Source organism: Arachis stenosperma, chromosome 6 (assembly GCF_014773155.1).
Source record: "Arachis stenosperma cultivar V10309 chromosome 6, arast.V10309.gnm1.PFL2, whole genome shotgun sequence".
NCBI lineage: Eukaryota > Viridiplantae > Streptophyta > Magnoliopsida > Fabales > Fabaceae > Arachis > Arachis stenosperma.
This window is the reverse complement of record NC_080382.1, coordinates 21,777,747-21,796,166: the sequence shown is the minus strand read 5'-3', so window position 1 is coordinate 21,796,166 and position 18,420 is coordinate 21,777,747. Positions and strand designations below refer to the sequence as shown.

Genomic DNA, 18,420 nt, shown 5'->3' with positions numbered 1-18,420 from the left:
CGACTATTATCAGGCAATGGTTTAACAGCCCCTTGGTCCTCCTCTTAGGTGAATCTCTGGGAACTCCTCAACCCATTCCAGACTGAGCAGAACTCTATCAATCTGACTGCAAGAATGACCTATGAACCAAGTAAACTTGCGGTCATTAAGCAGCAAGTCCACCAAGTACATATTCTGGATCCAATTCTTGAATTCTTCAGCAGATGCTGTTAAGCTAGTAGTACATTTTCTTTCCTCCACTTGAACAATCTCATTAAAGTCTTCCAAGAAGCAACAAGGGACCTAGCATAATCCTACTATATAGCTTTCACACAACAAGTTTTCCATATCTAGTATGAGCACCATAAACTAAGAAAAAAGCAAAGTTAAAATTATTCTTTAATATGGCCCCTTCCACATACAACCACCTCTCTCTTTTATAGCAATTACTCATTTTCAGAATTGTTTCATCCCATATTATCAACAATCTACCCGATGCACTGTTAGATTCAACATATTCCCACCCTGCACTATCACACTCCAGATTCTAGCTACATTAAATTTGGCCACTACATGCCTTTTAGTCTCAATCAAACCTAACATATTCAATCTATATTTTTGCTTTAAGTTATTAAGCATTCTCAACTTACCATCTCCTCTCAACCTCCTAACATTCCACGAGCTAAAGATCATTTTAAAAGATTGTTACACACCTTATTTTTATTCTTAGCTCTACAGCGCCTTGCCTTCGCCTTTTGTTTTACTAGTCTTCTTTCCTAAGCAATCTCTTCATTTTGAGCTTGAAGGATACCCATGATCTCATCTTCTTCATTGTACAACACTGCATAGGACTCCACTACTATTTCCTATGTCCTCTTATTTTTCAGCATTTGCTCTTCAAATGTTGCACTCTGATTGTCACCGAAAGCCCCATCATTTTCATCTCTGGCTTTCCCTTTTTGAGTATCTCCAACTCCATCCCCTCCTTGAACCATCATTGTCCGACATACCTTCAATCCAGCACGTCCATACAGCATCAAAGACCTTTAATTCATTAATTGCCCAGTTTCGATCTTCAGCTTCACTTACGGTATTGTTCTTCTCATTTGAATCGTTATCCCCGTCGACATCCCCAAACTTTCCTTCATCACTAAGATCCCCACTTCCACCATTTTTACCACCAACATCACTATCATCTCCATCACCTTTATCCATCCCAAGTCCCATGTTTTTAGTCCCCACAAACCCTTTGAAACTTTCATCCTCCAACTTCACCAGAATCGCCGCTCCGTTGACATTCCCAACCACCATCCCATCCCCACACCCAACATTCATCATTGGCTCCAACGCAGCGCCACCATTAGCCACTACCACACGGTTATTGAAACCATGACTCCCACGGTTCAGCCTTCGCCACGCTTCTCCAGATGGCCATGCTCGTGCGTCCTGGACCAATTAGCGCCCCCTTCCCCAACCAACCTTCATCCCACTGATGTACTATGGACGGGTTGGCTCAGCGTTAGGGTATTGAGCTCCACGAGACCTGGTTTCACAAGACCCGCACCGGCACCTAGTTCGCCCGCCCCAGCGCCCCTCAAGGTTGATTGTGATGGTAGAAACAGGCCCATATGCAATGTGTGGACCATATTAGGATGACTAGCATTCGTAGGCCCTCTTTTCTTAATGCTAGTTGATAAATTCCAATTTTGTGGTTTATCTTGTGCTTAATTTAGGGGATTTTATCAACTTATTTCACATTTATCCAATAAAATAGCATAGTTTTGTAATTCTCCCTAAATTTGTGCTTAAGAGTGAAAACATACTTTTTAGGCCTTTAAATTGCTAATTTTAATTCACTTTAATCCCATTCGATGCCTTGATATGTTTGTTGAGTGATTTCAGATTCATAAGACAAGTATTGGATGGAAGAAGTAAAGAGAAAAGCATGCAAAGTGGAGAATTAATGAAGAAATGAGCATTTGGAGAATTGAAGGCCACGCGCACGTGTCACCCATGCGTACGCGTGAGAAGAACATTCATGGCCACGCGCACGCGTCACCCAAGCGTACGCATGAGGAAAAAATTTGCCAGCGAAACGCACGCGTCATCCACGCATACGCATGACTAGCGGCACGTGACCTCATTAAAGGCAAAACGCTAGGGGGATTTCTGAGCTTCCCAGGCCAAAGTCCAACTCGTTTCTGAGGCAATTTGATGCAGAACTCAGGAGGGGGTCAAGGGGGAAGCAATTAGATTAGCTTAGCATCATGTTGTAGGTAGTTTTCTAGAGAGAGAAGCTCCCTCTTCTCTCTAGAATTAGGTTAGAATTAGGTTAATTTCTCTTAGATCTATGTTTAATTTATTGTTTTCATCTTGTTTTCTTTACAATTTCTTGTTCCTACATCTTTATTCTCTTAGTTTGCATTGTTAATTTTCCTTTTTGCCTCTTTTTATGTTGATGAACTCTTGTTGGATTTGAATTTTTTTTTAATGCAATTTAATGTTTCTTTGTTTAATGTTGATTTCTTTAGTGTTATTGTTGATTCCTTACATTGGGTAGTTGTAGATTTTATTATTCTTGCAATTTAACATGCTTTTCTTTTATGCCTTCCAAGTGTTTGACAAAATGCTTGGTTGGATGTTAAAGTAGTTTTTGAACATTCTTGGCTTGAAAAGAGAAATTAGGTGCTCTTGAGTCATTAATACCTAATTTAGATTGGTGGTCTAGAGTTGTTAGTTAATATTATTTAGATTGACTCTAATCTCTTGCTAATTCAATTAGTAAGTTGATTAGGACTTTTGGATTGAGATTAACTAGTCTTATTTGACTTTCTTTCATGTGAAGATAACATTGTACTTTCTTCCAATGTTGGAGATGACTAAATAGGATTAGCTCTCATTAATCATTGTATGATAATTAGTGACTAGGATATAAAGCCTATATTCTCAATCTCTGCCATGAATGTCTCTCTTTATTACTTGCTTTCTTTAGTTGTTTTCTTTATTTTGTTGCCTTTTTAATTTCTTGTCCCTTTATTTGCAAACCCCCTTGGATACCATTATAAATAATGTGCATACCTCACTGTAATTTCTTTGAGAGACGACCTGAGATCTAATACTCTCGGTGGTTTTATTGGTTTGCACTTGCGACAAACAAAATTAAACTTTGATTGAGCATTACTTGTCGGTTTGGAATTATACTTGCAACGAAGTTATTTTCTCTTTTACCGAAAAGAAATTCTAAGCCAACGGTTATGCTATATCACTAGGTTTATTTTTCACCCCCTTATGGCATCCCCTTGAAGCTCACATTTTAATTTGCCAAAAGCTCATGACACAGTTTCATCAGAATCTTCTCTATTTCTCATAATGGCTTCTCCCACAAAATCAGCACTCCCTTCATTAACATCATTATTTGATTTGTAGGTTACTAAATTAAGAGGATTCTGTTTTAAATTTTCATTAACCCATTCGTTCAAAATATTTTTTGAAATTACCATTCTGTCCTTATCTTCTTCACCACCTCGTGTCACCGCCATCATCAGTTCTGCCGCCTAGTCTACACAATCTGGTAGATTTGTTCGCCCCACCGATCTGACAGCCACCTCTGAACACTTCCCTGCGATACTTGTCCATTGCTGTTCACAGCTTGTGCCCTCATCAGCCTTTTTATCCAACTTGCAATCTATTCCATATGTTTTGCGCCCCACCTCTTTCACCAAAACATTAAACTCGCTAATGCCTATTGTAATATGAATTCATTCGTTGATCACGTCCATAACACAGGTATCAATTTGCACTCGTCCAGCACTGAAGTAATTGCACGATTCCGTCATCGTATCACATCCAACTACTTCACCCCCATTGACCTCCTATGGTTTTAAACGTTTCAACGAACCAATAGTAGTGTTTTGATCGTCTGACTTTCTCTGAGTTATCTTCAATTCATTCATACTTGACATTCTCCTGTATTTTTGCTTCCCCCAAGAAAATCACTTTACCTCTTATCCTCATCTTATTCATATCCCTTATAGCCTTCAAAGCCCCTCCCTTCGTGGTGTAACTTATGAACGCAAAAATATATATTATCATTTTTTTGTTTTTGTGATAAATATATATCATTTATACGTCCCACCCAGTTGAACAATTGAAATAACTCTCTCTTCAATATATCTTTAGGAAAGTTATCCACAAAGATTGAGAAAGACTTATTCGCAAGTCTTTGATACTCTTTTCGATTTCAAACTCTTGAATTTCTGTTTTGTTTTCTATGTCTAGCCTTCCTAGTGTTTTCCACTCACGCTCTCTCACATACTCTCTCTTTGTCTTATTATTATTATTATTATTATTATTATTATTATTATTATTATTATTATTATTATTATTAGTTGCCAAAAGACATAATTATTGGATTTAATAATTCCCACTTGTGTTTATCACATAGATGACATTATTTGACTCTCATGAGGTTGTTTCCAAAATAGAGAGAAAACTTTTCTTGTGTTTTATCTTTTAGGTTTTTTTTTTTTTGGGTCATGGTCTTTTAGGTTCTTGGAATATATATAAAAAATTTTGTGTGGCAACTGCCAAAATGTGGAGTCAGATGGCTTTGATTCCTGCCATCCCACATTCCTACAATCCCACCCCACCCTCTCCTTTTTTTTTTTTTTTGGTATGTTTGTGGGTATGTGTGAGTTCGATAATGGAGCTCAAAAGAAAAGAAATCCAACTAGTAGTATACAAATTACACAAAAAGAGACCAACATGTCCAAAAGAATAACCTTAACACAAGTTAATATCAATGACAAAAACCACAAATACCTTTTACCCAAAAAAAAAAACCATTAGCAATACCCATACTCGATATTCTAATTTAAAAAGGACTCTAAGTGTCCCTTCCGGGACATCCGATAAAAAAGGACTCTAATTAAAATACTAATCATCTTATCATCAAAAAAAAAGATACTAATCATCTATTGCACCAAGTAGGATTGAGTCTTCAAGTCCCGTACCATATTTGCCAAAGATCTTCTAGCAGATCCACTGCTACCAGATTGGATTATGTACAACAGCCTCCTCAAGTCTGAGAAATTCTTCTGTGGGCAGTAAAATAAAAATTTCCACTCTAATTGCGCACTGACCCCAAATATAATAAGTGGAGATGAGTAAGGCCCATAAAGGGAATTGGGCCGTGGGAAGGGGAGGTTGAAGTAGTGAGTGTTGGTTAGGGCAGTTTGGAGAAGGTGGGGGATATATAAGGGGGAGAAGACACAGTAAAGTGGTTAGGGCGTAATAGAAAATACAAGCCGTAGAAGAGGGCTCTCGCTGGCGCTTCGTGTTGGTGCGGTGTGGGGGAGAAGCAAACACTCTATCCATCCTTTACGACCAAGGATTCCCGGTAAGCCTAACTCTTTCTATCTCTCAGATCGATTCCTTTTTCCACTCATATTCTAGAACCTTCTTTCAACTCACTTTGTGTGAAGCATGTGATTTTCATTATATTTTTATTTTTGGTGTTGGTGTGTGGCATTGAAACGAATAGATGGATCGGTACCAGAAGGTGGAGAAGCCAAGGGCAGAAACGCCAATCGATGAAAACGAGATCCGTATCACAAGTCAGGGCAGGATGCGCAACTACATTACTTATGCCATGACCTTGCTTCAGGCACCTTTCTATTTATTCTTTCATTACCACAACTTACCCTGCCTTTTCAATTTTACGTGCTTGCTTTCTTCTTTTTCTCTACAACATCTACGCTTGTCATTATTATACTTCCTTCTTCTATTCCTTGTATAAAATTAGAATTTTCTTCATATGAACTGCTGAATTCACACAACAAGAGAATCCTGCTTCGCTGCTACAACGCTTAACTAAGTCCTGTTTGGCAATAGCTTTGTTTTGTGACATAGTTCTTTTTTAATTTTCAGAACCTGTTTTGGGAACACATTATATTGTAAGCATTTTTTAACCTAAACTAAATTTATGCACACCTATTAATTACGTGTGCAATTCAGGATATTTATACCATACTGCACGGGATATAGATGAAATACATGAAAGGGGTACAATATATTTTACAAACTATACATGTGAATAGTATAACATATTAAAAAAACATAATTGTTGAACAAAAAAATCAGAGACAATGATTCATATGTTACCATGAGTTATTATTAACATTAAAAAAACACTTATGTGTTTGAATATTATGGAACTCCCCATTTATATTGGTATAGAAAAAACAAAAATAGAAGTGTCAAAACAAAATGAAAGTAAAAACTTGGGAAATTTATCTGGATGAATTTGACATGTTATGTATCCAGTGCTGTTGTGAGGACCATTTTGATCAGTTTTTTTTTCTCAGATTATATTGTTTGCTTCTTCACAGGAAAAGGGCTCCAATGAAATTGTCTTCAAAGCAATGGGTAGAGCTATCAACAAAACTGTGACAATTGTGGAGTTGATCAAGGTCTGTTCCTTTTGTAATTGGCTGAGCTGGGCTATGTAATCTTCATACATGATATTTTGTTTTGTTCTGATGAGTCCTCTATGTTTTCTTTTATTTATTTATTTTGGGTTTGCTTCTGTGATTGGGGGTGATCAAATAATGCAGAGGAGAATTGTGGGTCTCCACCAGAATACACAAATTGGATCCACTGACATTACTGATACTTGGGAGCCCCTAGAGGAAGGCCTCCTTCCGTAAGTGCAGTTTCTGGATAGTATTTTAAACCTGTATGATTAAAGTGTTCAGCATTTCATTCAGGTTGTACTTTTTTTTCCACATATTTTATTTGATTATTTGATGTTGTCCATCATGCAGTTTGGAGACAACAAGACATGTATCAATGATAACAATAACCCTTTCTAAGAAGGAAATCAATACATCATCTGTGGGGTAAGTTGCCTTTTCCCACTTGCATTGTCATTAAGCAAAAAGTTTTTACGTGCAAGAGGTGGTTGTGGTGGATGTGTACAAGACAACATCTCGGAAGTTCCTTGCTTTGACTATGGCTTGGGTTTCATCAGCATGCAGAGGGCTTTTGGCACTTAACACAACTTATTATATTACTATTTTAATTGCCCTAAAACTAAGTTGTTTTATGCTTTTTCTCTTGGTTGTTAATAAGTTAGAGAATGTGTACTGATTATCTGCACTTCCTTAGCTGTTTCCAAGATTTCATGTATTGAAAGAGTTTTATTGTTATAAACTGTGAGTATTTGATATGATCTTTAATTTGTTTTGCCATTTTAGGTATCAGCCTCCATTACCAGCTGACCAGGTGAAGGCATCTGCTGATTTTGATTACGAGGGAGGTAGGTTCATATAACAATTGGTGTTTTGGAAAATGAATGTCTTTTTCTCCATCCATATAACCTTTGTGTTATGCAGAGAGTTCACCAAATGGCCGAATTCGAGGTCGTGGGGGCCGAGGAAGAGGAAGGGCCAGAGGTATGTATCCTATTCTTGCATTCATATTTATATTCAATGTCATGTTTATAATTAGAGGTTTATAGGTTTTGATATCTCTTGGATAAATCAATTTTAAATTGTAATGACCAAGCCCTTTAACTTAGTCCATTATATTTTCCTGATCTCAGTTTTGCATTTTCAATCTAAAGTTAATGCCTTGGATGTTATTGTAAACATTTGAGAAAGTGATGACAATATGGCATAGGGTATAGGGTTTTCAAGTACACATGAGTGCATCTTGATAATCGAGTTTTATGTGTTTCAATAACCTTTCATGTAACTTGTCCACAACCAGTTAATCTCATTAAACGTTAGGGAAACTTGTCTGAATTTTTCTTTTAAAAAATATTTTATTTGCAAGTTATGTGAACCGACCAGGTTAACAAAATGTTGATTCTATGGACATTTTTGATATGGCTGTTGTGTTCTTTTCAGGTAATGGTTTTATTTCAGCTGATTATGAGGATGGAGGTTGGGATCGCAACATGGGAAATCCCAGGGGGGGAAGGGGCAGAGGAAGAGGAAGAGGACGTGGTTTCCGTGGTCGTGGAAGGGGAGGATACAATGGACCTCAGCTTGATATGCAACAAGATGGTGGATACAACCAAGATGTACCTCCTCAAGGACGTGGTACTTAATCCCTATTGGTTCTTTTATTTTTATTTTTATTTTTTTCCCTTTATATTCTAAAATTATCAAGTTCATTGTTCTATGTATAAGATATCATCTATAATCTTCTTTCACATTCATCATTTAACTTTTTTATCCAAGGGTACACTGCAAGATACCCTCTTATACAGTGCCTTTTTTGTATAGACATGAGGAGATAAAGCATTATATTATCCTGCAATGGTGGTTATTTTGATTTATAAGAGTTTCATGAAATACTTGATATGATATATTAGGATATTACATTTAAATCTTGCTACATGCTGCATTTGTCAAACTTGTGGTTATCATTCATCAGGATGTGGTGGTATGTGGACTATGTTCATCGCTGTATGAACTGAAGTTGTGTACTTATTATTGATTCCAGGATGAAAATCTAAATACTATTAAGAAAAGAGTACTTACCTAACCATGCGAAGTTTAGTTATGGAAATTTCTTTGTTGCAACTTGTTTGACGAATTCATGTTTTATGATTTAACAAGCTATGATGGATAAAATGAAATGTGAATATGAGATAACAGACAATAAGCTGCTTGAAAGTTCTTTATGATTATCTGATTAAATTTTATTGTAGGTCGTGGCCGTGGCAGGGGTGGTTATCGTGGAAGGGGTCGTGGCTTTAGATCCAATGGGCCAATCCAGGCAGCTGCTTGAGGCAGCCGATTGGCCACCTTCAGTGCACCGTTCATGATTTGATTGGAAGAATACGTTGTCCAATGTTATGTTTTGATTTTAACTTATTTCTTCAATTTTCCCCATTTCCCCTTTCTTTTTCTTTGGGGCCCAACGTACTTTAGGGCATTTTCTTACAGTTTCAGTAGACTTAGTTGGAGGCTGTTGCTTTATGAAGCAGCCTTCATGTTTTAGACCTAGGTTTAGATGCTTGAAAAGTTGTACCTCTGTTAAGGCCCTGAATCTCATTCTTTAATTTATATTTGCTAGAGATGTGTTTAAACTACACTCTATTTTTGTTTTATCTTACGCTGCAGTAGAGTGCATGATTTAGTCTTATCTGTACTATTGCATTGGTATGATAAAGTTTTCCCTTTGCAGAGGTGGTTAACGTGGCAGCTAGATATGTATGGCATAGTGATATGAAATTGTATATTGTGTCTACTGTTTATTAATATGCTATAGGTGATATTACATGACTAGATATTTCCTTAGAAACTTGCTCTACAGATGAGGCCTTAGGTGGCTTTGAATTATAGGATTGGAGCACTCCGTTTTCCAGCTGATACCAGGGAAATGAAAGTGCGGTGAAAGAGTGGAGAGGCAACAGCCGGTGCAATTTGAGCAAAATCGGTAACGCGCATGTTGGAGGAATGTCAACATATTTGTTTTCTCTTCATAATTTCGTTCTTTACCACTCGAATTTCTACTTCTGCATGTATTTGTATTTTTATTGAATTCCCATAATTTTACCACATTTTAATGTGATGCCTTATATTTTTTATATCATGTAATGTCGGCTACTTATATAGAACATGTTGGTTGTTGAGCCTCCATATAATGTTTTTCTTTCAGAATCACCATTTTTCTCACCGTTTTAGGCACCCTTTTATTGATATAATTATGAATATTTGCCCCCTACAATAATGGATAAAAAAAATTCAATGTTTGTGAGTATTCAAGTTGTGTAGAATGATATAATATAGAAAGGTTATTATAAGTGCTAAGAGAATTGAAATAATAAAGACGTAATATTCTATAATAAATATTTAGATATGTTAAATAATGCAAAATTAATCTAATTGATGCTAATTATATTCTAACATCCCTTCCAAATTCAAGTGATAACTTGAGTCACTTGAGTTTGAAACTTACTTGAAATAACTAAATAAAAAAAATGTAAATTCAAGTGATAACTTGAGTCCCTTGAGTTTAAAACTTACTTGAAATAACTAAATAAAAAAAATAAAATGTATAAACTGATAGAATGGGTGCAGATGGAACTGTCGGAAGAAAGCGCAAACTAAATTGGCGAATTGTTGAAAAGTGACAAAGTGCGAAGAGATGATAAACTATCACCTATTGGAAGGTGACGATGAGAAGAAGTAAGTAGTGGATGAGTTAATCCGTGAGGTCAGAAAAGCATCAAAGCATTAACAAAAGAAAAAGAAAAAAAAAAGTATGGTGATTTCACTAGAAGAAAATTAAATTATCCTTCTCAAAGAAGATACTATGACTCTAATATCATGTTAGAAATAGGAGAGGAAATAATAAGAAAAATGTTTGTGAGTATTCAAGTTGTGTAGAATAATATAATATAAAAGAATATTTATAGGTGTTAAGAGAATCGAAATAATAAAGACATAATATCTTATAATAAATATTTAAATATGTTAGATAATGCTAAATTAATCTAATTGTTGCTTATTATACTCCAACAATAATCATGTAATAAAATTAAATTAAAATTACCCCTAAGTAAAGATCAGAAGTTTACTAATTGAGTAACAATACGACGCGTCTCTATTACTTCTGTACCGTGAATATTTCTGTTTTACTTGACTAGTCATTTTTCAGCCGTCGGTTATTTGAATAACAAATACTTTGAATATAAGGTTTACCCAAAAATGAATTCTCTCTATTTTTTTTATATTTGAGAGAATAAAGTGTGATCTCTTACCTTTAATTCTATAAATGGGACTAAAATTAAATAGGAGAGATAATAATAAAAGATGACATCCTATACTAAACACCATCCAATTTTTTTTTTCTACTAGAGAGATCCACTCCCCGTTCCCCTCCCTTTTTTTCTCTTCCCTCAAACGAAATGAATATGATGACGTTTAATATATAACCATTGCTTTTTTAAAAAAAAAATTAGGCTTACTTTGGAAATGAAGTATTTGAGATATTGTTGAAACAAAAGCTTGATGATAAGTCCTTAGAACGATAGTAATGTATAATTTTATTTGTTTTTTGGACATACACAATCACCCACACTATACCGATCCTGGGTACAACTTGATGAGAGGCATACAAATTCTCCATCTGTGCCAAGCCTCAGCTGCATAATTAAAACTGTTAAGAATCCTGAGAAGGAGCATACGAACTACGGAGAAAGAAAGTAAATTATGCGGAATGACACATGAAGATTTTTCTAGTTTCAAGTTTCAACAAGCGTAAGTTTTAATTTAATAAATATATAAAATTGAGTTCTGACTTCACGAGAAGTATAGACGCGTTTTAGTTATTACAACTTGCATGTACATAACTAAGGTCCGTTTTTATTTAATCTGTAAATAGTATTTCTAACACATACCTACCATAAGTGTAAAAATTTAAAAAAAGGAAAAGGAAAAAAAAATGTGTGATATAGAATCTTGTTAGCAGTCATTTCATGTTTGTTGTAGGTCCCATGATGAGCTTGCTATGAGCTTTGAGGACGCTTGACGGTGCTGCCATAGGGCTCGTAGCATGCATAGGCTTGAGTATATTATTATTTAATAAACGGTGATAAACTAAATGAATGTCAAATATATATCCTCCATGTGTTTTCAGAATGAATCAACGGTGATTATTATATATTTTGCTTTTGCTAAAAGACAATTGACAATCTATATAGCCAAAAAATGTGACATGTGCATGTAACTGAATTAAAACGACACTAGCAAGCATTTGCATGTGACACATTATGTTTATGATCTAAGACCATTTGTTCTGTCATTTTATCCACAAATAGCACACAATATGTGAACGATTGAAAATATATTTATATTGTTATGCAAATAAATATATTAGAAGAAGCAAATGGGGGTGTGGGGTTTTGATCCATTCACGGCTCTAATGTTGGGATGTGCATGTGAGGTGCCAAGGGAAGAGAACGTGAGAATTATTGAATGATGTTCAGAACCTCTAAGGCTTTTACAGATTATTAAATTAGATTAAAAAATGTTCCATGAGTTCTCTACTACTGCAGGGCTCACATGTGCAAGGGTAATCCTTGGTGAGTTTGGTCCCTTATTTAAGGACAATTCTTTTGTGCTTGGAAATAATAGGTGTAAATAACAATATAATCCAATTCTATATCAGCTAAGCTAAGGCCTAAGGGGTGGTCGGAGAAGGATAACAATGGCCAAATTTATTCTTGTTTTGGCCACCTTCATTTTCACAGTGATGAATACTGCATATGCTTTCTCAGCTTCCGGTTGGACCAATGCCCATGCCACCTTCTATGGCGGTAGTGATGCCTCAGGAACTATGGGTAAGCAACGTATATACATAGCTTTCTCTAATAAGAGCGTGATATTAATGATGCATGAATGCAGGAGGAGCATGTGGGTATGGGAATCTGTATGCAGCAGGGTATGGGACGAGAACTGCGGCTTTGAGCACAGCCTTGTTTAATGATGGAGCCTCATGCGGAGAATGCTACAAGATCATCTGCGATTACAAAGCAGACTCAAGATGGTGCATCAAAGGAAGATCAGTCACCATAACCGCCACAAACTTTTGCCCTCCTAACTTTGCTCTTCCCAATAACAATGGAGGGTGGTGCAACCCACCTCTGAAGCACTTTGATATGGCACAACCAGCATGGGAAAAGATTGGCATCTACAGAGGAGGCATCGTCCCCGTCCTGTTCCAAAGGTATCCACACTTTGTAATTTGATTAATGATATATATGGATGCATGATCCTAATTAAGATATGATGGTGCAGGGTGCCATGCAAGAAGCATGGAGGGGTTAGATTCAGCATAAATGGGAGAGACTACTTTGAGTTAGTGTTGATAAGCAATGTGGGAGGTGCTGGATCCATCCAATCAGTGTCCATAAAGGGATCAAAAAGTGGGTGGATGGCTATGTCAAGAAACTGGGGTGCTAACTGGCAATCCAATGCATATTTGAATGGCCAATCTTTGTCATTCAGGGTCACTACTACTGATGGAGAAACTAAGCTTTTCAATGACATTGTTCCATCTAACTGGGGATTTGGCCAAACTTTCTCTAGCCCTCTTCAGTTCTCATAAGAATCTTCACATTTATTTTTACCATAACCAGAGCGGCTGAGGCGTGCTTAATTATTTTATTGGAGCAGCCCGCCATCCTCTTCTTCTTAATTTGGTGGATTAGCCCTTAATCAAGAACATCAAGGCCGGTGGTACCATTGTTTCCAATAATGTAATTTCAACTTGTTTAAATTTATACCATAAATTGTTCTAATATGAATTAATACTCTTTCTTTGTACCTCTGTTGGAGAATGTTGATTCCCTACTATAAAGTATTTTCACTGTTGTCTATCATTATTATAATTATTTAAATGGTTTTTCCTTTGAACATCTTTCTAGTATTTCAATAAGTGAAGTTAAGAATAATTGATTACTTTTAATACATTAGAATGATGATTAGAAGAGTTCCACCAATTGATTGATTGGTGCATTGATGAAAATTCCAAAGGCTTATATATATAATTATGCAGATCGATGCTGTAAAGAATCTATGTCATTTACATATGAAAATGATTATGATTGAGAGTCACGACATGATGTGCTGGCCTGTCACAACTCACAATCACTCTCACATGAATGAACATGAGTCGCATACAGACACACACAATCATATAAATATGAGATTGGGATTATGTACTTCCATTTCATGGTATAACCTATTTGAAACTCTTGATAAGTTGTCCCAATTGCCTATACATAAATCTCAAAACTCATAATAATGTGCGTGCCTTAGCATGTAATGTACACATCAAATTTAACTCATATGCATATGCTTCATCATTAGATTTAGATGTGTACAATGAATTATGGCGGTTCGATTTGCAGCACAAGTAAGTAACAAATTGCTGCTGTAGGGTATGTCAGATAAATCCGCTTTTCTCCCCCATCCCCTTAGACAGTGAAGTTAGAATAGGTGTCGTACAAGAAAAATAAAAACAAAAACCGAAAAAATGAATAACATTCCTTAACTAATTAATTTTAGAATGCTAGTGATTGAAGTCAATATTAAACCATCCAAATCCAACTAGTCATTGGAATGTCAATTCCCACATCCAATTCCAACCAATGACCTCTTTTAGTTAGTTACTATCTGATATAATATCTTTACTTGTAGGGGAATCGATGACAAACAAGTAATGTCAAGAATATGTAATTAATTTTTCACCACAAATAAATGATTAATAAAGAAAACAAATGAAAGCAATTAGACAACTACTGTATAAGAAGAAGTCAAGAACCATATATATATCTTTTGTACAAACTAACTAACCTGCGTGGGTTCAAAAACTAAATTAAAGTACGCACTACGCACGTACCAAATGCATCTATTGTTTTATTCAACAACAGAAGATGCTTTGATAACACTGCTCCACTAACTGCTTCATATTCCCTTAACAACTCCATCTTCACTCTGTTTCATTGCCTTCCCTATAAATGAATAAGCATTCCCCCCATTGGTCGTCAAAACTAAGGTTGAATTCTCTGATTAGGAATATCAAATATGGCAACAATAAGTGCCTTAGTGGTGATGACCATAATGGTGTCCTTCACTTGTGTAGCAAGTGCACTAAGTGTGGATTACTATGAACACACATGTCCTCAGGTAGAGTCCATTGTTTCGGGTGCTGTGTATAAAGCAGCCATGAATGATATAACTGTCCCGGCTGCTCTACTTCGGATGCATTTTCATGATTGCTTCATAAGGGTATGCAACTTTTATTCCTTGTGCATATAATAGGCCTATATGAAGAAAATTGTGATTGAATTTGCCTTTTTCCTTGTTAAAGGGGTGTGATGGGTCTGTTCTACTGGAATCAAAAGGAAATAATAAAGCAGAAAAGGATGGACCACCCAACATCTCATTGCATGCATTCTATGTCATTGATAACGCCAAGAAAGCAATTGAAGCCGTATGTCCCGGAGTCGTATCTTGTGCTGATATTTTGGCTCTGGCCGCAAGGGATGCTGTTCATCTGGTCTGATTTCCACTCCCTAACAAGTAACAATATAATTATATTACAATTGTTGACTTGAATTGACTTTGTATTTTTAGTCTGGAGGACCGTACTGGGAAGTGCCTAAAGGAAGAAAAGATGGAAGGATATCAAAGGCCATTGAAACAAGACAGTTGCCAGCTCCAACCTTCAATATATCCCAATTACAACAAAGCTTCTCTCAGAGAGGCCTTTCCTTGGAAGATCTTGTAGCCCTCTCAGGTGGCCACACCCTGGGTTTTGCTCACTGCTCCTCTTTCCAAAACAGGATTCACAACTTCAGCCCCAACAAAGACATTGACCCTTCCTTGAACCCATCATTTGCCACCAACCTCAGAACCATATGTCCCTTTCACAACAAGGCAAATAATGCAGGTTCCCCATTGGACTCAACCAACACCGTCTTTGACAACGCTTATTACAAGCTCATCCTCCAAGGCAAGACTGTTTTCTCTTCCGATCAAGCACTTCTCACTCACCCCAAAACCAAATCCTTGGTTTCAAAGTTTGCTAATGCCAAAAAGGACTTTGAACACGCATTCGTCAAGTCCATGATCAAAATGAGCAGCATCACAGGTGCTGGACAAGAAATCAGGCTCCATTGTAAACACGTTAGATGATCCTGTATTTGTATGTCTTATGGTTTCTTAAGAAATTGAAGACACGAGGGAGACACAATAATTGCTATTGGTTCTTGATTGTGACTTGTGAATATTGTTAAAACAATAATCATAGTGCTTAAGCTGTTCGTGAAAGTTAAGGTGGTGAATAACTTACAAGTTTGAGATTATATTTGTTTAGTTTGTTGTTCTTAAATCGATAAACCGGGCTGTTGTGGAATGTGGAGTGTTATTTCTCCATGATCCAAATACGCCTGTATATATTGGCTTGTAACATTTCTCCATTATCATCTTCACATATTGAGAAGTTGAGCGGCCAATCAAGGTTAATTAAAAGTTAATGTACATTAGTAAAATGTTCAAAATTATGAATCACACAATATATTTGATAAAGAACCTTGCTTATTATATGATTCTGTTCTATCAGGCGAGTTCATTTGAAGACACCTATTCTTCAAACGATAATAGCAATTGTAATAATGAGATCAATGCAATACTGTGGTATTCTAAGCCAGCTAGTAATCAGAGCCCACGAATTCATGTATACAACAAAAATTCACGCATCAGCAGATGGAAACTTGAACTTTTACAGGAATTCGCTCATATCACTTCCAGCTGGATCAATGAGAAGGAAGAGGAACTATACATTGTGAAAAGACAGAACATATACTAGGCAGTTTAGCTTAGGACTTTACATACAGACAACTCAACCAAAGACTCCCCTTTAATCACACATATATAGGGCCTCCAAAAAATTATAATAGAGGAACCAATACTTAACATTTGAATGAATGCTTATAAATCCTGGGTAATTTCTTGGAGAAGGAGGCTCCTTGATCTGTTAATGGTGAGAAAGCAAAAGTAAATATGGTTCTCAAGCTCCTCCAACTGATCCAAAAAGCTTGACTGATTGTCATTCAAGTCCCTAAGAACCTGCCTCAGTATCTCAGACTTTCCATAGTTCCTGACACACACTTGTGCAATGACCCTCCTATGCTCCACCTCATCATGCAGCCTCATCACCATCCTACTCACTGTGTTCAACTCATTTATCACTATATATATCCCTTTTGCTGCCACATCTAGTTGCTCACACAGCCTCTCACAGTAACTTCTCCTAATTCTTCCATTCTTACTATTCTTCCCTTTGAATATTCTCTTTATCAACCAACCAACCAAGCCCCCTAGAATTCCCGGTGCAGCCACCAACCCCACAATGCTGTGAAAACAAAGCACCAATAATGCAACAACTATAGCACTGTGTGCTGTCACAAGACCAATCCCTGCCACCTTCTTGCATATGCTCTTCCATGTTAGTTTCCTCTGAATCTTCACTCTCTTTGATCTCAGCCTATGCAACAGCTCCATGAACCTGCAGTGCAGTTGGTTATGCTAAAGCAATCAGCAAAAGTGCAAAATCCATCCGAGAGATTTAATATGCATTAATGGATTAGTTAAGTGAAAAACACATATACATACTATACATATTGATTTTGTCAAATATCACATCTTAATACATGAATTAAATACTTTATAAGTGTTTTCAAGTATATAGACTGTATCTTCACTTAATCAAAACTTAATTAATTGGTGTTAGACTTTATAGGTATATGTACAGTACCTTTGATGAATGTCGTGGAATTGAATGGACAAAGGGTTGTTCTGCAATGCAAAAGAAGCAAGCTCTCTATAGATAACATCCTTTTGGATTTGTTGTTGTTGGTCTCCATTGTTGTTACAGTCTTCATCAAGAACCATTTTGCTTATCTTAACAATCCTCTTGATTCTTCTGTAAGAGAGTCTCATGGAGTGGAGCCCTTGGAGGATTTGGTCGCAACAATGGCAGGCTTCTAAGCTGGATTCAAAGTAGTTCACAAGGAGATGGTGAACTTTGGTGGTCTCAGCCACGCTTGTTATGTTCTCTTGCCTTGGATCAAGCAAGAACTCTGTGAGGTGCTTGCAGAATGGAAGGGTAGAAGAAGATGAATTTGTTGATGGAGAATTGTTATTTGAAGACAATAGTGGCGATCTTCTTATTGTTCTCCCAAGTTGGCCTTGTGCTTTGTTGCATATTTCTATGTATGACTTAGTTCTAAATGCTTCTAAGTATTCTTCATTCACGTTTGCCTTCACACACAAGCTGTCTTGCCCATCACATTCTTTCTCTGATCTACCTGCTTTATACAATTATTATCAGATGAAAGAAGATTAAACTTAAGAATACAATAGAAGAGTTGTTGCATGCAGATGTTATATGTTATGATGATTGATTCTGATTACCGGGCGTTGTTCTTGTTAACGTTGGAGTAGGACAACAAAGGGACCAAGTGTGTGTCATCATGGCAAGCGCATCTGAAGCTGAAGAATGAAATCTTGTCTATCTAATTAAGTGAATGAAGGAAGCATGAGACTAAAATAAAGAATATATATAGAGGGAGATATCTTGTGAGGTGGGGAGAGAGGTTAAGAGGGAAAAGAAAATCCAGTTGGCAGTAAGGAGTACCACAAAATAAATGTTTATGGTTAATGTAATGGCAATTGATGCTATGACTTGGTTCTCAAGTTAGCTAGCGTACCTCACACGTAGACTACACTTGCTCCTCTTACAAGCTCTTTTCAATTATATATCTTTTCCATCCTTTCTATTGGCTATTGCTTTGCAATTACAATTACACACTATTACCTCAAAGTTTCAATCTTTGCGGCGATTGCATGCATATCT

The 18,420-nt window shown here is 36.5% G+C and overlaps 4 protein-coding genes across 5 annotated transcripts; 3 read left to right on the top strand and 1 right to left on the bottom strand.

Moving 5' to 3' along the window:
- Positions 1–5,141: 5,141 nt before the first annotated feature.
- LOC130935056 (uncharacterized) lies at positions 5,142–9,100 on the top strand. The gene is made up of 9 exons (XM_057864613.1): positions 5,142–5,377; positions 5,522–5,644; positions 6,369–6,449; positions 6,594–6,682; positions 6,804–6,878; positions 7,236–7,297; positions 7,374–7,433; positions 7,890–8,084; positions 8,699–9,100. The coding sequence occupies exons 2-9, from the start codon at positions 5,522–5,524 to the stop codon at positions 8,776–8,778; spliced, it is 765 nt and encodes a 254-aa protein (XP_057720596.1). The 5' UTR covers positions 5,142–5,377; the 3' UTR covers positions 8,779–9,100.
- Positions 9,101–12,136: 3,036 nt separating this feature from the next.
- LOC130935057 (expansin-A11-like) lies at positions 12,137–13,381 on the top strand. The gene is made up of 3 exons (XM_057864614.1): positions 12,137–12,337; positions 12,402–12,723; positions 12,795–13,381. Exons 1-3 carry the CDS (start codon positions 12,205–12,207, stop codon positions 13,102–13,104), a joined length of 765 nt encoding a protein of 254 aa, XP_057720597.1. The 5' UTR covers positions 12,137–12,204; the 3' UTR covers positions 13,105–13,381.
- Positions 13,382–14,530: 1,149 nt separating this feature from the next.
- LOC130932558 (peroxidase 64) lies at positions 14,531–15,878 on the top strand. Its single transcript, XM_057861903.1, has 3 exons — positions 14,531–14,789; positions 14,872–15,060; positions 15,138–15,878. Exons 1-3 carry the CDS (start codon positions 14,586–14,588, stop codon positions 15,696–15,698), a joined length of 954 nt encoding a protein of 317 aa, XP_057717886.1. The 5' UTR covers positions 14,531–14,585; the 3' UTR covers positions 15,699–15,878.
- A 285-nt stretch (positions 15,879–16,163) lies between these two features.
- LOC130932557 (UPF0496 protein At1g20180-like) lies at positions 16,164–18,192 on the bottom strand. Of its 2 annotated transcripts, none has more exons than XM_057861902.1 (3): positions 17,979–18,192; positions 17,320–17,872; positions 16,164–17,070 (listed from the first exon to the last, which is right to left on the bottom strand). In XM_057861902.1, the coding sequence occupies exons 1-3, from the start codon at positions 18,037–18,039 to the stop codon at positions 16,494–16,496; spliced, it is 1,191 nt and encodes a 396-aa protein (XP_057717885.1). In that variant the 5' UTR covers positions 18,040–18,192; the 3' UTR covers positions 16,164–16,493. The 2 variants fall into 2 exon arrangements, with proteins under 2 accessions (XP_057717885.1, XP_057717884.1); XM_057861901.1 differs by having other exon boundaries at positions 17,320–17,875; positions 17,979–18,175.
- Between the last annotated feature and the right edge of the window lie 228 nt (positions 18,193–18,420).